The sequence below is a fragment of the Myotis lucifugus genome, unplaced genomic scaffold (genome assembly GCF_000147115.1).
Source record: "Myotis lucifugus unplaced genomic scaffold, Myoluc2.0 scaffold_18, whole genome shotgun sequence".
Taxonomy (NCBI): Eukaryota; Metazoa; Chordata; class Mammalia; order Chiroptera; family Vespertilionidae; genus Myotis; species Myotis lucifugus.
In genome coordinates this window covers 2,859,565-2,877,914 of record NW_005871066.1, presented here as the reverse complement: position 1 = coordinate 2,877,914, position 18,350 = coordinate 2,859,565, and the positions used below count along the sequence as shown (strand labels likewise).

At 49.0% G+C, this 18,350-nt stretch overlaps 1 protein-coding gene across 2 annotated transcripts in view; it reads left to right on the top strand.

Annotated features, from left to right (window-relative positions):
- Nucleotides 1-7,135, top strand: part of NPSR1 (neuropeptide S receptor 1) — a 63,438-nt gene extending 56,303 nt beyond the window's left edge. Inside the window, exons 7-9 of one of the 2 annotated variants that reach the window (XM_006085337.3) lie at nucleotides 3,716-3,802; nucleotides 6,098-6,278; nucleotides 7,010-7,135. In XM_006085337.3, coding sequence (XP_006085399.1) covers nucleotides 3,716-3,802; nucleotides 6,098-6,278; nucleotides 7,010-7,100 — 359 coding nt within the window. In that variant the 3' untranslated portion in view covers nucleotides 7,101-7,135. The remainder of the gene's footprint in view (nucleotides 1-3,715; nucleotides 3,803-6,097; nucleotides 6,279-7,009) is intronic. The other variant, XM_023751023.1, reaches the window with a different exon arrangement.
- Nucleotides 7,136-18,350: the final 11,215 nt, after the last annotated feature.

Here is an 18,350-nt window from a genome sequence, read left to right as displayed (position 1 = left end):
AGTACCCAACTCTTGGCAAACTTTGCCTCGCCGAGGTTTCCTCTAGCTAATAGGAGCTTGGGCTCTGGATACAGCAAGCCTGCACTGTTGTGCCAGGGCCCAGCGGGCAGATCAGACCCCCTTCAAAGTCCCCCCTTCTTTCCCTGTCCCAGGCAGACCCTGCCTCCTCCACCTGGCCTCCCTGGAAATGGGGAGGAAGAAAGGGTACTGCGAGCCTGGCCAAGCTATACCAGCCGAGGGACCTGCTAAGCAGCCTTTGAGCCAGAATTCGGAGTGATCCCAGTCTCTCGGGCCTGGTCAGGAGGAGGACACTGGGGTGAAAAGAGAGGACTGTCCAAGAAAACACCATCCATTCACCAAACACCAGAGCAGACATTTCTATTGAGCTGAGTTCACAGACTGAGAAAGCTGCCTTTGATCCACAGAACAATCCTGGACCCTAAGCCAGTGGAACAGGGCCCATGCTTTCCCCCTGTCCCAACACACTAGCTCCCAGCAGACTGAGCCTGAGATGGCCACTGTAACCTCCCCCAACTCCCTTTCAGTAAAACTTCACTCAGAACACCCACAGGGCATGCACTGAGGTGGTTTATATGATCCAGGCCTGGTTCTAGTGTACAAGGATTCTTCCCATGTTCGTCACATGACTACACCCTGCTGAAAGGGAGGCTGGGAAATGTAGTCTAGCTGTGGGCCCCGGGGGAAAGAATCTGATGAAAGCTAATTTGTTTCTGCCATAATGATTTCAGGCCTGTCAGGGGTCCTGGTCTGCCTGAGCTAAGGAGCTGAGGAACAGAAAAGGCTGTGAGTTAGGTGAGCTAGGTCATACCTCCTCCTAGCTAACCATGACCTCTGGTTTGCCAGAAGGTCAAAAAAAGAAAAAGAAAAAACCCTCAGAACAGAAGTGGCCATAGTTTCACAGTTAAGCAGGTGAGACATAATGCACTAAAAATATGTAACATGCAGATTGGGTTATATTTGTAGATAAAGAGGCCATCAGTGGTCAGAAATCAAAAACAAATTTCAACTTTTAAAAATTGTAGAAATCAGACATACCTTCTTAACATGTTTAATTATTTAAATGAACCTGAAGTATATGAACTTCCTAACATATGAAAAATATTTATTCTAAAATATTACTAGGTAGATCCCTTGTTAACAAATCACCTGCACTCATTATAGGTCCACAGATAGCTCCCCCTCCCGGCCACGAATAAATTCTGCCTCATTTTAAAATCCCAGGAGAACAAGGGCCCCTGGCCTCTCCTCTCCCCTCCCCACTTCCAGTGTTCAACGCACAGGAATGGATTTCCAGTGGTTCCAAAAGGGGCATGACATGTGGGGAAGGTGAGGAGCAGGAACTGGCCACTTGGAGACTAATTCCCAGCGTGCCCCCACCCCCACCCCCACCCCAGGGACTCATGCTTGAGCTGAAACAGCCTACGGCGGTTTGCAGAATCTGATGAGCCTGCTGCCTTGAGCCTTCCCCAGCTATTAATGCACAGTGACAGCTGAGTGTAACTGCTTTTCACTCCCGTTCAGGGCCAGGGCTGGTAGAATTAATCCTTTTATCTCCCAATAAAGGAGAATTACGGCGCTTTGTAGCCTGGTGGTGTTTGAAGAGCCGGCCTTAGGTGCTAGAGGCTTTGCATTTCCCAGGGCAGTCGGACTAAAGGTGCTTCTCCCTGGTCTCCCTGGGAGAGTGAAGGGCAGGTAGCTGCTGACACTGCCGCCCAGCTGCTCTGTGCAAATGAGGGCACGTTTCCAGTTTAAGCAGATTTCAGAGCGCAAGTGTCATTCTGGGAACTTTTCTGAAAAACCAACGCGGTCTGCCTGGGAGTCTGCTGCTCCCCAGCAAACAGGATACTTGGAAAGGAGGCAATTGGGTCTGCTGGCTGTTTGACCTGCCTCCCGTGGGTCTAATCCCCCCGGTAATTTTTGGGTGTACAGACTTCCTATACACAGGTAACAACACTATAAGAAACTGTCTAAATGCAGTAATACCTCTGCTCGCTTCCATAAAGGCAGCTCACCGTCCTCCTGAAAAACTATTAAAATTGACATGCTCAGCATAGGCTTGGCATCTTGACTTCATTATTTTACTTGAATCCTCAACATAACTGAGAATTTGGTGTTTCCCGTCTCATTTTTAAAATTGGGAAATGGAGGCTGGGAGCAGTAGGCAATTTGCCTCTGGTTACACAGCTGGTCATTGGTACAGCCAGGGTCTGACTCTGAAGCCTGTATCTTCCCAAGAGGCCTCCTTAGCAACCAGGGTTTGTCAGCCTTGGCGCCGACAGTGTTTGGGTAACTCTGTGGGGAGGGGAGGCGTTCTGTGCATTGAAGGGTGTTCAGCGGCACCCCTGGCTCTGACCCACGAGGTGCTAGGAGTAACCTCCCACCTGTGTGACAACCAAAAATGTGTCCAGATGTTGCCCCAATTGAAAACCACTGTAAATGCTAGTGAGGTATTTGCCTGCTTATCCCACTGAAATGTGGTTGGTTCTGTGAAAGGCACCGAATGGCTTGAAGGCCTAAGAGTGGTCTCACGGGGTACACATCAAGAAATAAAACATCCATTATAATTAGCATTTCAGCTCATCGCACATATAAAGCCCCTTGTTCCTGTCGTTCCTGATGGGGGGCGGCTGTCTTCTCATCCAGACCTGGTCTGGTCTCTAACATTGTCCAGCTCTGTGGGGCGTGTGCGATCCTTCAGGCTGGACTGAAACCTCCTGGAGACCGGGAACTCTGCCTTTTAGCCTTTTTTGTTCCGTTCTTGACCCTTAGCAGATGTGCTAGGCTTGCTGGGTTTGGCTGGATGGGACTGGAGAGGGGTCAGAACCAACAGTGCAAAGGTAACCGTGCCAGCTCCCAAGGAGATGAAAATAAATGTTAAATTAAAATCTGAACAAGGTAGTGAGGACAGGGGCCTGCCCCGTATGACGTAGGTGCCCTGGGAGGACCCCTGACCAGAGGAAGGGCATCCTTCCCAATTCTCACAAAGGTGCATGTGGGCTGACAGGAGCCCCACAGTAAAAGCTCTTCCACAACATCCAGAGACCTCATATCCAACATCTCCATCCCCAAATTTGCCAGCTAAGAGCTATTGTGCTGCATTCTGCCCATCACCAGCCTTTATTTTACCACTGCTCAACGAGAGAGAGAGGTTTGTATTAATTTGTTCAACAAATACTAATCACTAAGTTCCGAGGACATAGGAGTGGAAAATACGAAGTTCCTGTCTCCATCAAGCTGACATTCCAGTGGATTCTCATACCCTTCAGGGTTGTTTTGTTTTTGTTTTTTAATATCCCTGGTTTGAGCCTTTGTCGAGAGTGGAGTTTCTGAGGTAGATGAATGAGTTTGCCTGGGGTATCCATTATTGCCAAGGCGATCAGATGATGGGTGTCTCAGCATCGCCCCTTGTGGTCACATTGCTCATTCCAGCTTCTTCAGCTGACTCCAGGCCTCCAGCCAAGCCTCCTGAGAGAGCCTGAATGTCCCAGTACATTTGTATCTTATGGTAAGCTGCAAACTGGCCGTTTCCAACATCCAGCCCAGAGCCATCTCTACTCTAAAAATGTCCAACAGGTCCCCCTGGGTATGGGAGAGCAGGATAATCGTGGCCCGGTGACAGCGGTGGGACTAACTGGCCATGTTCCTACTGGCAGGAACAGCACTTCATTTGACCACTCCCTCTTTGAATCTGCAGACGGAAAGCTGTGCACCAGGTACAACCGAGGGCTCTTCTCAAAGGCAAAAATCAAGGCCATCAAGTACAGCATGGTCATCATTCTTGGTAAGCAACGTCCCTGCTTGGGCTGCAGCTCTGCGTGGACTTTCCAAGAGCAAGCTGGTACCTGGGACGCGGTGGTGGCGAGTCCACGGGAGATTGTCTGCAGACACGCCCACCTCTGTCTGGTTGGGCGAGGAATGTGTGAAACTGATCAGTCTACCTGTAGCTCCTCCAGAGGAGGACCTCGGGTTCCTGATCTCTCTCTTCATTAATCTAGCTGTGCACCGAGGCCCTGGGGTGCACAGTTTGAAGAAAATCTGACCACTAGCTGAAGCGGACGCTCACCAGCACTCACCTGACCCTGTTGCTTTCTTGAATGCATACTCGCCCCCGGGCTGAGGTTGATGAGCAAGAGGAAGACAGATGAGGCAGTTGGTTTCTTCTGGATGATTAATTTCAAGGTCACTATAAATTCCTCCCTAACGGATGCCCATCTTCTCTCTCACTCTCCTGTCTTCTTCCCTCTTCTTTCCCTCGTCCTCTACTCTGAAGACCCATAAAGCCACCTCACCTCAGGAAAAAAGGGGGTATTTCTGGAGCACCTAATCTGTGTCAGATTGGTCTGTGCTCTTTGTGATCCTCAAACCTTCAAAACGTCCTCTTCCTGAGGCCCTCTCTACTAATGACCTTGATTCCTATTTCCCTGAGAAATACTACCAAGCAGAATGAAACTTCCTCCCTCCCCTGCCCTTGCATGCACTGGGGGGAAGAACCTCTATCATGTGCCTCTGCCTTCTCTCCATTGCTGTGGATAAACTGGCACTGCTTCCTGCCGTGCCCAACACGTCCTCTTGAGCCTGCAGCCTGCCCCTTCCTGCCCACTCAGGAATGTGTGTCTCCCATTACCTCCTCCTCCCCACACACTTCCCTCCACTGGGTCGCAGGCACATAAACATACAATGATAGCTGCCTGGATGGCCTCTGTAGGAACAGCCCCACTTCACCACGCTCCTGCCAGCACCACTTCTCCACTCCTTACCTCTTGTTCCCCGGAGCATACTTCTGTTCGCTTTCTTTTCTATTTCTCCAGAAAACCACCCTTATCAAGCTCACCACAAACTCCAAATGCCAATGTCTGTTGTCAATCTTCATCTTACTTGACTGCTAAGCAACATTTGATTAGTTTCTCCTCCACTTCCTTTGCCTGGAAGTTATATCTATTATTTCTACTTCAGCGCTCTATTTGTATTTCTAATAAGCTTATCATAGGCAACATGGCAAGCGGGAAGTCTTGGCGTGCTCTCCTACCCCCTGCAAAGTAATTTTTCCCCCTGGTGTCCTTGTGGGGGAGGAAGAAACTTTCCTCTACCCTCAAGGTTCTTCTGGCTGGTCCCTTAGACAAATAGACATGAGAAGATTAGCAAGAGACAAGAACCAAATTTAACACATACATATGTAAGGGACTCCCGCATATGTGAGACAGACGCTGCGTGCAGAGAGGTTCTGAGACAGAAAGGGGACACGTGTGTGTCAGACATCCTGAGCTAGGGATGAAGCCAGGTGCCCTGGGGCTTCCAAAGGTCATTGCAGGATGGGAAGAGCAGACCTTCAGGAAATGGAGGTTTGTCCTGCCCTGTAGGTAGGTCAAAAGATAGGTTTCTCCACTGGGCTGATTATAAGCAGGGTTCTCTGCTATGTGAGGGTCCAGCTGGGTACTCAAAGGATGTAAGGGACATGGTGGGCCTGCCCTGCTCCAGGCAGCGGGGTTGGCATCCCTGGGAAGCCAGAACCAGACACCAACACCCACCCCCTTACACACAACAGCACGCACATGGGCAAAGTGCTCCGGAAGGCAGTCTCACCCCTCCATGCCCAGAGTTCCCAGGCTTTCAGCAAGGAGTCCCGACAGCGGTCCAACCAGATGCTCTTTACAGAAAGAGAAGCTCCAGGCATATCTGCGGAGTGTGTGTGTGTGTGTGAGAGTGTGTGTATGTGTGTGTGCATGTGTGTGAGAGTGTGAGTGTGTACGTGTGTGCATGCATGCATGTGTGTGTTCGTGTGTACTTGTGTGCATGCATGTGTGTATGTGTGTATGTGTGTGTGTGCATGTGTGTGTGTACATGTGAGAGTGTATGTGTGTGAGAGTGTACATGTGTGTGCATGCATGTATGTGCGTGAGAGAGTGTGTGTGCGTGTGTGTGTGAGAGAGTGTGTGTACATATGTGTGTGTGTGTTGAAGGGAACATGACATTAAGGTTCACGCACACACGGTTTTGCATGTTTCTGAGAGACCCCAGGTGCTAAGGACCGTCCCTGGGCTGGAGCCTGGAGGGCTGCTGACGTCTCTCTCCTCCCCAGCCTTCATCTGCTGCTGGAGCCCATACTTCCTCTTCGACATGCTGGACAACTTCAGCCTCCTTCCCGACACCGAGCAGCGCTTCTACGCGTCTGTGATCATCCAGAACCTGCCGGCCTTGAACAGCGCCATCAACCCCCTGGTCTACTTCACCTTCAGCAGCCCCGTCTGCTCCCCCCTCCGGTAAGGGGTGCCCGGCCACTTCACTAGTGGGACAGAGTGAAACGCAGGCCCAGGCCATGGCCCGTGCTCTTTGTCTTAGACCACAAACCCTCTATAGTGAACCTGCCCCGGGTCACACAGAGTCGACCCTTCCTTGTGCCAAGCATGTCCACAGGAAGCGCCCCTGACACGGAAGGACACGGAGCATGACAACCACTTCACAGATAAGCACACAGAGGCCTGCCCAGTCAAGTGGCATTGCTGAGCTTAGCGGAGTGACTAGTAGCAGAGCTCCCACAACTCCGTTCATTTTGCTGTTTTTCAGCTGTTTTCCTGCACAAACTACAGGGGATAGGAGGGGACATTCATAGGAAATAGAATAACAGGATGCTTTAAGGCTGGGTTGGATCCCAGTGGCTGAGGTTCAAATCCTACCATTGTGGATTCATAGCTACCTGTGACCTTGGACGAGTTATGTAACGTCCATAAACCTCAGCTTGCTCACCTGTAAAATGGGGCTAACAACAGTGCCTACCTCTTGGCCAGTGATGTCTGCTCATGGGCTCTGGTGTTGACCTGAGGGAAGGAGGGCTGTGATTGGTGGGGAAGGAAGAGCAGGGGTATGACAGGGAACGTGCTTAGCACAGTGCCTGATCCCTGATACATTCTTCATAGCTATTCTCTCTTAAAGTCCCCACTCCCCTGTCCATTAAGCCCAATTATTTTCCCTTTCTGCTTTATCCTTTCTCTAGGGAACAGAGATCACGGGATTCCAGAACCACCTGTCGGGAGAGGGTTGAGAGGCACGAAATGCAGGCTGTGTCCAAGCCAGAATTCATCTAGACCCCGGGGCGGCGGCAGGGAGGCGCCCCACCAGCTCTCCTGGGTCCCCGTCACCCCCCGGGCATGTGCATGGAGCCTGGGCCGATTCCTGCGGCTTTTCCAGGTGCAATGTGTCTGCAAGCTCTTCATCGTTTCTGCATGTCGCTGGCTGCTATTGTCTACCTAGCACCTCGGCCAGGAAGCGCTGGTGGTTTATTTTGACAAGTCTGGAGATTGGTATTTATAAGCATCATCCAAGTAAAATATGACTAAATGTTTTCTAGTCGATTTTTACCATTGGATTTTTCCATAAGTGGAAAAGGAAGAATTTAATTTGATTATATATACATCCCCGCCCACAGCTCTGGGATGCGCGTGAGCCTCTTATTTTTAGCCTCTCATACATTCTTGACATTAAAATCTCCTTGGCAGAATCCTCCTTCCCAGAATGACTCTGGGCTCAACTTTTTTACTTTTTTTTTTCCTTCTGCTGGTGGAGTCATTAACATGTGCGGTATATGTTAATAGCACTCCATTCCTCATTATGGGGTGCACCCCGAGATGGCGTGTTTAAGGTCACAGTGGCATTTTTTCCATACATTTCTCTTCTCAGTTCCATGTGGCCTCAGGGAAAATCTCTCTTTAGGCGGAAATCAGATTCCTCCATCACTATCTTCCTGAGAATTGTTTTCTGAATCTGAGAGCCTGAATAACTCATCTAATATAGAGTCGTGAAGGCCGCCTCCCTCTCCACTGACCTCAGTGTGAGCAGCCCGGGAAGCTTGGAGAGGCCGAGAAGTACTTTTCAACGTTTCACTTTCCATCAGGATGAGCCCCAGAAGACCCTCGGAATCGCTGCTAAACTAGCTGCCTGCATGGGCGCCAATTAACAGAGCGAAACAGGAGGCCTGGGGTTTCCTGACAGTTTTCATTTCCGTCAAGCCCGGGTCTGCCTACCTCCTCCACCAGTCGGTTCTGAAAGTGAAAGGGTGTGGGCAGGGCTTTGTGCTCTTTGGAGGCCCTGAACGTAACGCTGTGGTTGTCGTGCTGCCTCTCCCATCCCCCCCTGAAGACTGCAGCTCAGGCAGACCATGGTGCGGGTGGTGCGGAATAAGCTGCCGTTCCAATGAAGCCTGTTCATGTCGGGGTGGACCCTGGAATCCTCACGTCCGTGGATTTGCTGAGCTGGGCGAAGCATGATTTAAACGTGACGAGAACCTGGTCATGGCCAGTCCTTACGACTTCGCACACATCCATCACCGAATGTTTCTGGGCATCAGTAGTCTTATCTGTCAGACGGAGGCAGGATAGTAAGAAACTGGGGAGATTCCTTGGCAAGTGGGATGGGGAAACTGAGGCAGACAGCTGAGCAAACTGGCCAAGGAATGTACAGCAGATGCAGAAGGCCACCAGGGTGGACAGCCCCGGGTGTCTAACCACGGATAAATCTGGTGCCAGGCCCCGCCCCCAGGTGGCCTTTCCTCCCCTAGCATGTCCCTGGCCATGTGGGTTAGACCCCTGACCTTCCATATCACTAGTGATGACCTTTCCTCCTTAGAGACAGCATCTAGGCCCCAGGTGTTTTTCAGCTCCAGGCCCAGAAAAGCAGGAAAACCAGGCGGGGGACCCCAGAACCAGCTGCAATGACTAATGACCCCCTGCCCTGGTGCCAACCAATCACTAGAGGCCCAAACCCATCCTCCCCTACGACCTCCTTAAAACCCCAGACTTTAAAACCCTAAGACCCAGCTCACACGCTCCTCCTGGGAGCATGCCCACCCCTTTCCCTTCGCTCTCCTTCCCCCACAGGTGTGCATCTCCTAAACTCTAAGGGACCCCACAAGACATGCAACTAGGGAGCCATGGGCAGCAGCAGCTCATCCCCGGCAAAGCCCCTGAACCTGTCTCCAAGGCCCCCTTTCCTCTGACTCTCCGGGGAGCTACGCAGTCCCGCCTACGCTCTCCTGTTGCTTCTTCTACCCGAGGCCCGTCCTTATTTCCCTGGCCCGCTTTAATAAATGTGCTCTCAAAATCTCTTGGACTCGCATTGTGAAATCTTTCCCGCATGAAAGAAAGAGCCCACACACTATCGGGTGCCCCAGGCAGACCGCGCAGGGCCAGCCCCCTTTCCGGTAACAAGATGAGAACAGAATAAGGCTGGAGTCCTTTACAGACACGGGTTCTGAGATTGAAATGAGTTACAGTGAGTTACATCATATCCTGCGAGAGCTTCTGGAATTCTTTCCCTGGAATTCTTTCCCGGGGGCCTCAGTGACTGGATGACTCGGCCCTGACTCATTTGCCCTTTGGAACATGTAACTTCCTATCATCTATCATCACGATGATGTCAGAGAGACATGGTTGCTATGTCACTATTTGTAGCCTTGGGGACCAAGTGGGGTCCGGGTCAGAGGGTGTAAAATAAAGAGGCTTACTTCCCACACCGAGATAAGGGAGAAATCTCCGTTACATTAACACGTGGCCTCAGGCACAGCCACCCGGTAGAAAAGAAGTGTTTCCACTCTACTGGACTAAGTTAAAGATGAATGGTTACAACTTCTCTGCTTTCGGGGCTTGTGGAAAGCATAATTTAATCTCACCAAGCAACATCTTCACCTATTTCCCCACCTTTTTAATGGCTTTAACTTGTGATTAGTCATGAGGGCTGGAAAAGGCAACCCTTTTAAACGGAACGAACATGCGGTTTAAACTGCCTTCCTCACTTGAGTCAGGCAACTGTCCACACATAGAGAATGGCTTTGCCTCCTCCTTCCGCATCCACAGTGTGGAGGGACCACACGCCCGTGTCTGCTGAGGAAGCACAGCAGGAAATAGTCATTCTCCTCTTGTAGGATCATCGCAGGGGAGCCACAGAGCTGCTGGCAATTACGCTATAGAATGGAAAACATTTGCAGCTCATATAGTTGTCCAAGATTCAGTATTTAGAATATCTAGAAATTCAAGCAAATCAATAAGAAACCACAATAGCAGACAAATAGAAATGTGGGCAAAACTTTAGTTCAGAAAAGAGGTTATCCAAATGGCCAATAGACATATGAAAAGGTGTTTAATCTCATTAAAAGTCAGGGAAAGGTAGATTAAACCACAATAAGATACTAGTTTGCACCCACTAGATTGCCAAAAATGATTAGTGTTAACAATATCAATTGATTATGAGGATGTAGCTCATCAGAAATTCTCATTCTGTTATAGTGGGTAAATAATTAGTACCACGATTCTGGAAGATTATGGTCTTTTAACTAGTAAAATTAAGGCTACGTATACCACCTGACCTTGAAATTCTGTTCCTGAATGTGCATACTACAGAAGAAGAGTACAATTGTGTGTATATGTGTGAAAGAATATTCATAACAGCATTGGTTATAAGATCCCCAACTAGAGGCAAAACAAATGCCCACCAACTGTAGAATAGATAAACAGATTATGGTATATTTCATACAGTGGACTACTTTACACCAACAAAAATGAAAAAAAACAACACAGCTACTTGCCACGACATGCAAGATATCTTTAACAACATACGGTAAAAGAAGATAGATATCAAAAGATACTATATGGCTTCATTTATATAACTTCAAAATCAGCCCAAATTAAACGGTTGTGTTGGGGGATGCACACATAGGTGATAAAATTCTAAATCACAGCAATGAAATTCCTCTTTATGCCTCCAGGATCGGGGTCCTCTGTGCGGAGGAAGAGAGCGGTTTGGCAGGGGGCATGCAGGTTGTAGTCCTTGCTCTGGGTGGCAGTTTCAAGGGTGTTCTCTAATTTCTTGTTAATCTCTATATACTTATGTTTTGTGCATTTGATGAATGTGTTCTATGTCACAATGAAAAGTGTTTCTATAACTTTTTCTAAAGCCTTTTGGAACGATTACTCTGGAAGGAGTGTAGAAAAGGGAGCCAGACTGGAAACAGTAAGGTCATGAGCGGGGTCTCAGTTACAAACACGAAACAGCAGTGATGGCTGACAGGTCCCCTGGGTCCCGCCTCTACATCGTTAGCATTCAGCTCCAGGGATAGTGATGCCAACATTTTTCAAAATCTGCAGACACATCTTGGCTGACTCCTTGCCTTGAGAGTCAGGTCAGCAGAAATCAATATCGTCCTGTTCTCTTGCTTGTCTAGGAGACCTGGGGTCCTTAAGTTCTGCTACCGGCCCCCCACTTTCATATCCTTCCAAAAGCTCTCCCCATCCTTGTCCCCATCCTTTCTGCCCTTCCTCATGACTCAGGGTGGAGCAAGAATATAATACACCTGCTAAGATGTCACTTCCAGAACCCACCTAAACACAGCAATCTTTGGGAGAAGGTCTACATGTAAGTAGGGAACACTGGAGATGGTGCTGCCTACACCCCAAAGAACTAATCACCAAAGGTAGGGACTTTGGGGCTGCGGTAGGCAGCTGGGAGAAATACTTCAGGCCAACAGCATGCAACTCACACATCCCCGTAACTACCTGACAGATTTCAAGCAGGTTGACCGAACAGTCTCAAACCTGGCTGCACTGCAGATCACCCAAGGAGTTTTTTAAAATTTCTAGCTCCCCAGCCCCAGAGACGTGACTAGTTGGGTTCTGAGCAGAGCATGGAAACCTGTACGTATATAAGCCACTCAGGTGATTCTGAGGCAGCTCTCCCATGGGCTCGTGTGTCAGAGCCAGTGACCAGCAGCATGCCGGTGGTTAAAGCCCAAATTTCTCAGGGCCAGCGATGGGCAGGCTCCCTATGCTCACTTCCACCCAGGTGTCCTGGGTCCAACCTGAGGACAAATGTGTTCTCCTAAGAGCCCGCTTGGCCGCCTTGCAGCTGTCCAGATATCTGTCAGGTACACCCAGGACAACTCTAATTTCATCTTCTTCCCACTCTGGATTAAATGCACCTCTTTCTCCATTAAAATAGACTTTAATCTAAAGTAGTTCCGCATGTCTGTAGGTACCCAAGAGAGAGCCAGGTGGGGAAATCTGGCCACGTGTGTCTGTGATGTCTGGGAACAAGGAAGGATGCCCCGAGCAGGTGTTTGGCGCCTGTAACAACATGTGGAGGTGACATGATGTCAAAGCCCTCGAGAGCAGCCTTGCTTAAACCTTTCGGTCTCAGGACCTTTTCTGTTTGTTAATGTGGATCATATCCATTGATATTTACTACATTAAAATAAAAACTGGAAAAATGTGTAATATTTATGAAGTTATTTATGAATCACAACAATGAACTCATTGCATATTAACATAAATATCTTCTCCATGGAAAATAACTCTACTTCTCTAAAAATAATCTGGCAAGAAGAGAAACGGTTTGAACTTTTTTGCAAACCTCTTTAAGTTCAGCTTCACAGACAGCTGGATTTTCCTGTCTTCTGCATGCAATCTGTTGCAATATGTTGTTTTGATGGAAATATATAAAGAAAATCAGGCTTCATGCAAATACGTAGTTAGAAGAAAAGGAGTATTTTAATCTGATTCTGCAGTCAATCTGTTGAGCATGTAACCTCTGGAAAATTCCACCGTACATATGAGAGAATGAAAAAGAAAAAGGCAAATAAATCCTCATGCTGCTGTGAAAATAGCTTTGACCTCACAGACTCCCCCTCTCAAAGTCACAGCCCTCCACCCACCAGGTTCGGGGCCACAGGGCTGCCGCCTTAAGGCAAAACTGCTCATTTGTTTGCCAATAGCATTGGCCATTGCTGGAACACTGTCCTCTTGGATGCAAGCTCAGGCAGGACAAGGTGGGCAGGCTAAGGCACCCTTTGCACCTGTTTGCAAAGCTGGTTCGGCACCAACTACAGACAATTCTGATTGAGGCTTTGCTCCAAGACAGCCCCTCTTCAGGTGACCCTGGAATGACACCTGCCTCCATCGGGACCAGAGCCCATGGTCCTACTCAGACAAGCCACTTGGGCATGTCCAGTGACCGGACTGATGAACAGAACGATCAACATTCACCTCCGCTGGACCCAGGGCAACTGGATGGAGGTAAGCAAAGGGGTCTGCTAAGTTCTGAGTAGCGCCCCTCATTTGCTCCAATGCACTTGCTAAGTGAGGCTCCCAGACCAGACCACACTGCTCAGCCCTGCAGCTAGCAACCCAGCAGTCCCAATCCCCTCAGCACTAGCATTTATCATCTTCCAATATGGTATATATTTATTGGTTGTGTTATTTATTTATTGCTCATATATCTCATCAGACAAGGACCTCTGTCTGTTTTGTTCATGGTTGTAGCTCCAGGACCAACACAATGCCTGGAATATAGACGAATGCCAATAAATGTTAGTTTTCAGAGGGGCAGAGGAGAACATCAGCTTCCTGCAGGCAGCCTTCCCCCCCAACCCCCCCGGGAAGGGAAAGGCCTTGATCTGCATGCCCGGTTTATGCTCCCCAAACTCATGACACAAATAGAAGTTGGGCATGGACATCTTCACATGGAAAGAAACATCAGGAATGGAGAAGAATCACCCACCATGACTCCCCCATTGTTTGTTCTCAACCCATTGGTGCTTGTGGTCAGCAGAGTGGTCCTCGGAGGAGGAGAGCAGTTCTATCAAGATCTTACACTCCTCCTTCACCAGGCACTCCCCCAATGCCACCCACTGCATCTAGGTCCTTCAAGTCCCCACTGTTTCCAGCTCAGAGCCCACCCTTAGACTCCACTCTTGACACTGGGGCTGGGAACTCTGCCAACCACATCCCCCAGACTCCTTGACTGTTGGTTTCTACTGGGTAGGGTCTGCCAAAGGGAGACAAGCAGGAGATTGGAAGGACAGACACAACTTGAAGAGTATGGGGGGCTTCCTTCCTATTCTCCAAGCACCAGCCTTGCCATCTACTCAGAGTTACAAGCAGCGGCAGGGCCTCACCTCTCTTCAATTGAATGGAGCCTGCCCTGGGAATCCCAGCATCCACCCTGGGGCTTTCCTCTGAACTCCTGGGATAACTCCACCTCTTTCCATTTGCCCCCTCTCCCCCAGTCATATCAATGCTAATAGCTTCCTGTTGTCATTAATCTGTATGCTACTCTTCCTTCTTGCTCTCTCAGCCCTCCAACACCTGTACTGAATTGTACCCAATTCCCTGCATTCATTGAGTCCCCTCTGTCTGAAATACCTACTATGGTTCCTCTTTCCCTGACTGGATGGCCCCTTACTGGTACAGCTTCTTTGTGGATCCACCTGGGACCACTGGTAGACAAATTAGAATTGATGCCCGAAGGGCTTTTATGTGGGTCAGAAATTTTTCATTAATTACATTCATTACTGGAAATTCATTTATTCCATTTATTTTTTCTAATTATGTCCTTCCACATTTCCCAATAAAGCTAGACAACCATACATTCCAATTCACCCAAAATAGACCAGGTTTATGTCTGTTGTCCCAGCATTATTAATAGGGCCTCCTTTCTCTCTCAAACTATCCTAGTTTGGACAATAAATTATATGGCCACTCTAAATATAGACCATTATATGTTCTACAGTAGAATTAAATGATGTTAAGATACTCCAGCAATAAAATACCAATTACAAAATGTTCCAAATTTGAATATAAACCCCTTCTCATCATTAATTTTCTGGGAAGAAATTAAGTTTGATGATTAAAGTCAACAATTAAGTTAAAGTCCAAAGATTATTCACGTCCAAAGGATTTAAAGTCCAAAATTGTATTGTTTTTCCCTTGTGATTTAGAGTTCAAAGAAAATTGGAGTCCAAATCTCTTCCCAATTTGTTATTCAACTCCTATGTTTTACTTCTCGCTGTTCCAAGGCCATGCATCAATTGTTGGAGTTGAGGAGTCCAAAATAGCCTTTCTCTTTCCCATGAGAGCTTTGAGCAGATCTATATATATAAAACCCTAATATGCAAATAGACCGAATGGCAGAACAACCAAACAACTGAACAACTGGTCGCTATGATGTGTGCTGACCACCAGGGGGCACATGCAGAACATGGTGGGCGTCGGCCACAGTGGGATGGTGGAGCAGGTGAGTGGGGGGCGCCAAACCAAGGCGGAGCACTAGTTGCTGTTATTGGGGTGAGCATCTGGTAGTTACTGAAAATTCTTTGCTCTCACATGCCACAGTTCTGCCCAGTGCTCGCACCTGCTGCTGGTGCCCGGCACCAGCCCTGATCGCTCGGCACTGTCAGCATGTGCGAGCAGTGGCTGCTGGCCCCAATTGCCCCTCAGGTCTTCTCCACCTCCCCCTGCTTCTGAGGGGCAACCGGGGCAGCAGCCACCACTCACACTGCTGATGGTGCTGGCCCCAATCACTCCTTACTGTCAGCAGAAAGGGGACCGAAGGCCACGGTGGGAGGGACCGGGCAGGGGCACAGAGGATGGGCCGAGACCCACCCCTGTGCCCACCACAGCCTCGAGGCCCACAATTCCTTTCAAGGTGCATGAATTTGTGCACTGGGCCCCTAGTTACAAAATAAAACAAAGAATGACAGAAGAGAGAAATAACACCCTTATTACTAATAAATGTGGCTTGTACTTGTAGGCAAGAGAGCTTACTAACAATGAGCTCTGGAATTAGGACCCCTGCTACTCACCAATATCTGAATTCACCTCTTCCCCTGGCACAGCTGCTCTATGTATTTCTCAGCCTCTCTGACAGTTGACTCTGGTCACATAGTTTTGGCCTATGGATTGTGAGATACGTTCTGTGCCCCCTCCTAGCACGATCCATAACAACTTCTTATGAGTGTTCCTCATGACACCCTTCCCCCCTGCCAGCCCATCTGCAAACTGAATGGGGAGGACTCTGAAGGTTTAGAAACAGGTGAGGCTACTAATTTTCTGGAAATTGCTTCTGCAGCAGGTAGCCTGCCCATCGAGTTCTTGGAAGCACCATCCCAGGACAGGTGTTCCTGTGGCAGGGAGTTAGCTGCTCCAGTGAGACAATGAAAAACAGAAAAGTTCTTCACCCGGTGGACAGCTCAGGCCCAAGAGAGGGTGAGGCTGAGTTGAGCATGCTCCAAACAGTCTTCCCACCTTCAAACCAAACAGATGAAGCCCCACCCTGTAGGAGTGAGGGAGCCTCTTTCCAGAGACTAGGACTCAGTGATGGCGAACCTTTTGAGCTCGGCGTGTCAGCATTTTGAAAAACCCTAACTTAACTCTGGTGCCGTGTCACATATAGACTTTTTTGATATTTGCAACCATAGTAAAACAAAGATGTATATTTTTGATATTTATTTTATATATTTAAATGCCAATTAACAAAGAAAAATCAACCAAAAAAATGAGTTCGCGTGTCACCTCTGACACGCGTGTCATAGGTTCGCCATCACTGGACTAGGTGATCACACCTCCACCTGGAAGGAAATATCTCACCACCAAAAATGTGTTTTCTCCTTGTGCAGCCCTTGTTTGCTCTCTAACATCTTTCCTTTGTTCCCCATCAAGATGTATTGGCTCTTACCCAAGACACACCCCTCCTCGCTTCCTCAATGGGTGCCAGACAGAGGGAGCAACCCTTGCCTCTCTTTTGTGGCTAGCCTGTGGATCCCAGCTGAATAGCCCTCTTTGGGTAAAAGTGGGCAAAAGTTAAAGGAGCAGCAACTCTTCTTGACCTCCTCCCCACCTGCTCTGGATTCCAGGGATCACGAAGGCTCATTCTCAGGAGATTCTTGGCATGTTCTGTTTTGTTTCTAAAGAAGAGTGGCATTTGCTTATGAATCTGTAGGCTGCTTCTGAGGGACATGTGTATCCCCAGCCTCTCCCAGAGTCTGTCTGCCAAGAAGAACACCTTCCTTTTCTTGCCTTTACTTGAAGTGGACAGAGAAAAGCTCAGAACCTCACCAGAGCAAGAACAAAGCTGGGTGGGCCCGCATTAGTGTGCCTGCCACGCCCACAGTCCCTTCTGAGGGGCACTGTCCGGCACGACTCTTAATGCTTTGGCCAAGGTTGGGGTCCATGTGGTCTAGCACCTCCTGGCCAAAGCAGATGAGACCACGGTCAACCCTCCAACCGATGGGGGCTTATCCACACATTGGTCAGAAAACTATAGCCAAGAGTTAGCGGGAATAGAAACCCGAAGTTCATGGCACAGAATTCCAACAGGAGAGGTCCCAATGGATCTCAAGCCCATGAGACAGCAGGACCCATGACTAACAGAGGAAGTTGACAGACAGAGAAAGAACCATGGTGCAGCTGTGCAGAGAAATGCAAATGGGAAGAGGGAGAGACGAGGGGGAGAGAACACAGTGGAGGACCACCCACAGAGGTATCCTGGGTCCGGACAGTTGCTCACTTTTTTCCACGTCTGTCTGCCCTCACAGTCACTCCCTTCCCCTCGCCCCGCCTGCGGGCATCCCTGAGCCTGTCTGAGGAAGGCTCCACTTCCACCTTGTGTGTCAGTCACAACATCAAGCCTGCTCGTGGGAAGCTGTGGCTCCACCTGGGGCTGAGACCAGCGTCTCCCAATGAGCTCACTCTGCTTAGCATTTAGGGTCGGGGTTCTGAGGAAATGAGGCCTATTATGACCAGCGGTTCTCAACCTGTGGGTCGCGTCCCCTTTGGGGGTCGAACGACCCTTTCACAGGGGTCGCCTAAGACCATCAGAAAACACATATATAATTACATATTGTTTTTGTGATTAATCACTATGCTTTCATTATGTTCAATTTGTAACAATGAAATTGGGGGTCACCACAACATGAGGAACTGTATTAAAGGGTCGCGGCATTAGGAAGGTTGAGAACCACTGTATTATGGCCATGGGAGGACAATGCTCCCTCCTTCCTTCCTCCCGACACAAACCTGACAATGTGGTAGCAGGCGGAACTGCCCCTGAGGGACACCCTCTGGAACCCTGGGGAGAAAGTGACCTTCATTACCAGGTGAAGGCAAAATCAGGGACACAGGGACTGGACAATAAAGCAATTCAAGTGCAACAATAAAATAACTCAAGGCAGAAAACACAGGCCCATTCATGCATTCACAGTGATGATTCTAAGATGCAGATTGGGTGACATCAGATCCTGTTTAGCTTCGCTGCCTTCTCTCCATTTCCTCCCCACCTTGGCTCAGACCATAATTCATGAGGTGCTGCCGGGGTGATTGCAGTAACCCTCCAACTGCCACAGCCTCTCCTCGCCCCTCCCCTTACTGCTCTGGGAATCACACCAGGAACCCCTCTTGGGGGGCGAGGCTCTCAGGGCTGGGAAAGGGGTGTGTTAGGCGACAGGTAACAGAAGGCCACGTCTTTCTGAACTGGAAGTCGTGTTTTCGTGTGCCGCGTGTTGCACCAGGTACTTT